Source organism: Culex pipiens, chromosome 2 (assembly GCF_016801865.2).
Source record: "Culex pipiens pallens isolate TS chromosome 2, TS_CPP_V2, whole genome shotgun sequence".
Lineage (NCBI taxonomy): Eukaryota > Metazoa > Arthropoda > Insecta > Diptera > Culicidae > Culex > Culex pipiens.
In genome coordinates, this window is record NC_068938.1 from 16,882,913 (window position 1) to 16,887,084 (window position 4,172).

Consider the following 4,172-nt stretch of genomic DNA (forward strand, 5'->3'; position numbering starts at 1 on the left):
GAAGAAGTCGGCGCAGGATCATCGAGTAGTGCAGGATCATACAGACGCGAAAAACTCTCCAGGCAAGTTTGAAGAAGCCATTTTTTCCTGGGAAGTATACTCCAGCAAAGGATAGAAAAAAGTTTAGTATGAAGAAGTGATCCGTTTTGGAGTTAAGCTGAACGTGGGATCTCCAACGATTGGTGATGTACTTCTTGGTGCGGTTGAACATTGTTATACTGGAAAGTCGTTGATAACGACTAATCATTTGTATTTTGTGTTGATAGGTTGATAGGAAGGTAAAAAATGGGCCTAAATAAGTGCTTACTAAAAAATTCAGAGAATATTTACTTCTCACTGTAAACATTGCATGTCTTTTCATTTTGGAACGTGTCCAAAATAGAAGCAGTTTCGTGTCTCAGTAATTGACTTTATCATTTCACGATGAAAAATAAGTTATGGTTGATATTGACGACACTTTAGAATGCGTTTTCAGTCGATTTCGACCTCCAAAACAAGTGACAATGTTCAACCGTATCAGGCAATACTTATCCAACTCATGGAGCTCCCACGTTCGGATGAAACACAAAACAGATTTCTTCTACATCCTTAACTTTTACCTATCGATTGCCGGAGTCTACTTCCCAGTGAAAAACCACATGTTCAGGCTCACCTGGAAGGTGTTCTGCGTTCTGGTGATCCTGCACTACGCAACGATGCAGCGTCGGCTGTTGCAAATCCTTCAAACGGAACAGTCCTTTGAACTACTCGTCAACGGGATCCACGTGGCCGGAGGAGCGACCATCATACTGGTGCGATCTCTGCTGATTCATGTCAATTTCCCGCACTTCAACCAGGCGAGGAAGTATCTCAACGAGAGAAGTTTTCGAGAGGAAGACCCGGACGTGGCGCGGATTCGTCAGCAGTCGTACGAACTGTCGGTTAAGGTGACCATCATCTTTAGCATCAACGTATTATCTCAGTTCGTCATCCTTATTGGCAGTGGAATCACAGAAATGGACCCATTTCTGCTCCCATTCAGTGTGAAGCAGTTCAGTTTGTTTGAGCAGAAGCTGTATAGCAATGTGTACTCTGGTTTGTTCACAGTCTACAGCTTCATCGGGGCTTCAAACTTCCTGACGATGTATTTGGGATTGGTTGGACTACGCGCTGAGTTGAGAATCGCCGTTGATTCCTTCGGGAAGGTGATGGACCGAGTGAACAATAGACTTGAGAATGACCCTGGTGAGCAAAACTTCTGGAAGTTTCTGCAGGACGAGCTGAACTCCTGCATCGAACACCACAGCACAGTCCTCAATCAGCTAAAAGTCTTCAAGAATCTGACCAGCATGTCACTGCTCGTCTCCTACTACATGACGATGGCACACACCGCCATCGGAGTGATCCACGTGCTCTCCAAACCTTCGCTGGACTTCTTGTCCGTCCTAGCGATCGACTTCACACTGCGATACCTGCTCGAGTTTTACGTGTTCTGTCACATGGTCACCTCGCTGAACGAAGAACACTCCAAGATCGGTCTGCTGTTGTCACACCAGCCGTGGATCTCCCAGCTGCGAATCGAGTCAAAGTACCGCAGTCAATATCGGCAGATTCGTGCGACGATCTTGAATGTGATGATTCAGTCACAGCGCAGTTTGAACATCAGTTGCGGTGGGATTTTCGAGCTGACCATGGACAAGTTTACCACTTTGATCAAAACGTCATACACGCTGATGGCGGTGGTGTGGAACATGCAGCAAGGGAATGGCCTAAGTTGGTGAATGAAATAAGGACCGAATTCTATGAAAGAAAGTGATTGCAAAATGTTATATAAATAAAATCATTTACTAAATTAGTTAAAATTGATTTAATGATTCCTTAATTTGGTTTTTGATTTAATCAACTCGTAAAATTCAAGTACCTAGAAATACTTCAGCAAAGGGGTTAATGCCGATTTGATTCAACAAAGTTAGAGCATTTCGACAGGATTTTTTTCAAGTAGGAAAAGTTAGTCATAATCATACTTTTGAGAGAATGTTTAAGAAAGAATTCTATTTTGTTTAAAACAGTACTGATAGTTTTGTTGCATAAAATAGCATTTGGATCTAAAAAAATACCGTTGCAAGTTTTTAAATTAAAAGTATTTGTTTGTAAATTGCGATGACGATTATGATACTACTAACACAGATTGTGCTACTAATCCGATGATGCGATCGTGAATCTCTTCAAATCGAAACAAAGCGCATTTATTGGCCACCACCACGTGTATTTGGAAAACCAAATACGACGTACAAACTTTTTAAAGGCCCAAGTGTTTCAAACTTTTAAGTATTGAAAGGCGGCCACCAAACACAGGCTAATTATGCCTAAAAAGTCGGGAATTTGAAAAGGTGTACCCTTGGACAGTGGGTTTGGAACTAATTTTCTACGATAATGGCCACATCCTGGAGTGGCCAGTGCCCTGAGGGAAGGCTCTTCCGGTGGGACATTTACCGAACCATTCGATTTTGAGCAATAAGGGTATCATGATTTTTGATACTGGATATGAGAATGGTCATTTTGACAGAGAAGGAACTTCCCTGTACATGGTGCTGAAGTAGGTCCAACCTCGTACACGCATATTTGCTAGAAATAAGAAAATAAAGAGTTGTCAAGACAAAAAATATTTTAAACTTGAAGCAAACCAGAATTCAAAACAGTCTAACTATGCTGTTCAAACCTGCATAATAAATAAAAGATCAATTAATTTCGGTTCCTTCAATGATTATCTAGGTGTGATTATCAAAATTGACAAAATGATGATTACATTCTGAATAATTTAATCACAACTGTTTGAGGTAATTTTCGACACCTCTTCTACAGAACTTTCAATTCAATCTTATACAGTTTGTTTCATACTAACGACCAGTGTGCACCGAATCTCGAACCAAGTTACAATGTTTAACCGCATCAGACAGCACTTCACCAAGTTTTGGCGAACGCACGTTCAACTCACACCCCAAACGGATCTCTTCTTCATTCTCAACTTTTTCCTCGCCACCGCCGGAGTTTATCTCCCGCTGAAAAATGGCTTCATCAAACTGTGCTGGAAAGTGTACCGCGTGTTCATGATCTTGCACTTTGCCATGATCCTGCGTCGACTTCTCCTCACTCTAACCACGGAACGAACCTTCGACCCGCTGGTCAACGGCATCCACGTGGCGCTGGGAGTAACGATCTTGCTTTCGAGATCCATGCTGATCCAGGCCAACTTTAAACACTTCAAGACGGTTAGAAAGTACCTCAACGAGAGAAGCTTCCACGCGGATGATCCGGAAGCCGTTAGGATTCGCCAGCAATCGTACGAAATGTCGGTTAAAGTGACCATCATCTTCATAGCGAACATCCTGTTTCAATCGATCAGCATCACCAGCAGCGGAATGACCGACATGGACCCTTTCCAGATCCCTTTTGGGATGGAGGATTTCAGCGATTTCGAGCGGAGTCTGTTCACCGGGCTGTACTCTCTGCTGTGGGCGGTTTACAGCTACGTTGCGGCGTCTAACTTCCTAACCATTTATTTGGGATTGGTTGGACTACGAGCTGAGATGCGGATCGCCGTTGATTCCTTTGGAAAGGTCATGGATCGGGTCGAGGTCAGACTTGAGCAGAAACCTGGAGAGCAAAACTTCTGGAAGTTTCTCCAGGACGAGTTGAACACCTGCATCGAACACCACAGCGAGGTCCTCAATCAATTGAAAGTCTTCAAAAACCTGACCAACCTATCCTTCCTCCTGCTGTACTACATGACGATGCTGTTCATCGCACTGGGCGTGATCATCGTGTTCTTCCGAGCAACGCTGGACATCTTCACCGTGACGGCCATCGACTACACGCTGCGTTACCTGATCGAGTGTTACGTGTTTTGTCACATGGTTTCGTCCTTCAACGAGGAGCACTCCAAGATCGGTCCAACACTGTCACACCAGCCGTGGATCTCCCAGCTTCGCTGTCGAAAGGAGTTTGCTAGTCAATTTCGGCAGGTTCGTGCGACGATCTTGATCGTGACGATGCAGTCGCAGCGCAGCTTGAACATTAGCTGCGGAGAACTGTTCGAGCTGACGATGGCCAAGTTTACCGGGTTGGTCAACAGGTCGTACTCGGTGATGATGTTCGTGTGGAACGCTAAGCAGGGCCATGGTGTGGCTTGGTGA

The 4,172-nt window shown here is 44.2% G+C and overlaps 2 protein-coding genes across 2 annotated transcripts; both read left to right on the forward strand.

The window, feature by feature from the left end:
• Positions 1–503: 503 nt before the first annotated feature.
• Positions 504–1,760, forward strand: LOC120417724 (uncharacterized). The gene has a single exon (XM_039579875.1). It carries the CDS (start codon positions 504–506, stop codon positions 1,758–1,760), a length of 1,257 nt encoding a protein of 418 aa, XP_039435809.1.
• A 1,155-nt stretch (positions 1,761–2,915) lies between these two features.
• LOC120417733 (uncharacterized) lies at positions 2,916–4,172 on the forward strand. Its single transcript, XM_039579891.1, has one exon. The coding sequence runs from the start codon at positions 2,916–2,918 to the stop codon at positions 4,170–4,172; it is 1,257 nt and encodes a 418-aa protein (XP_039435825.1).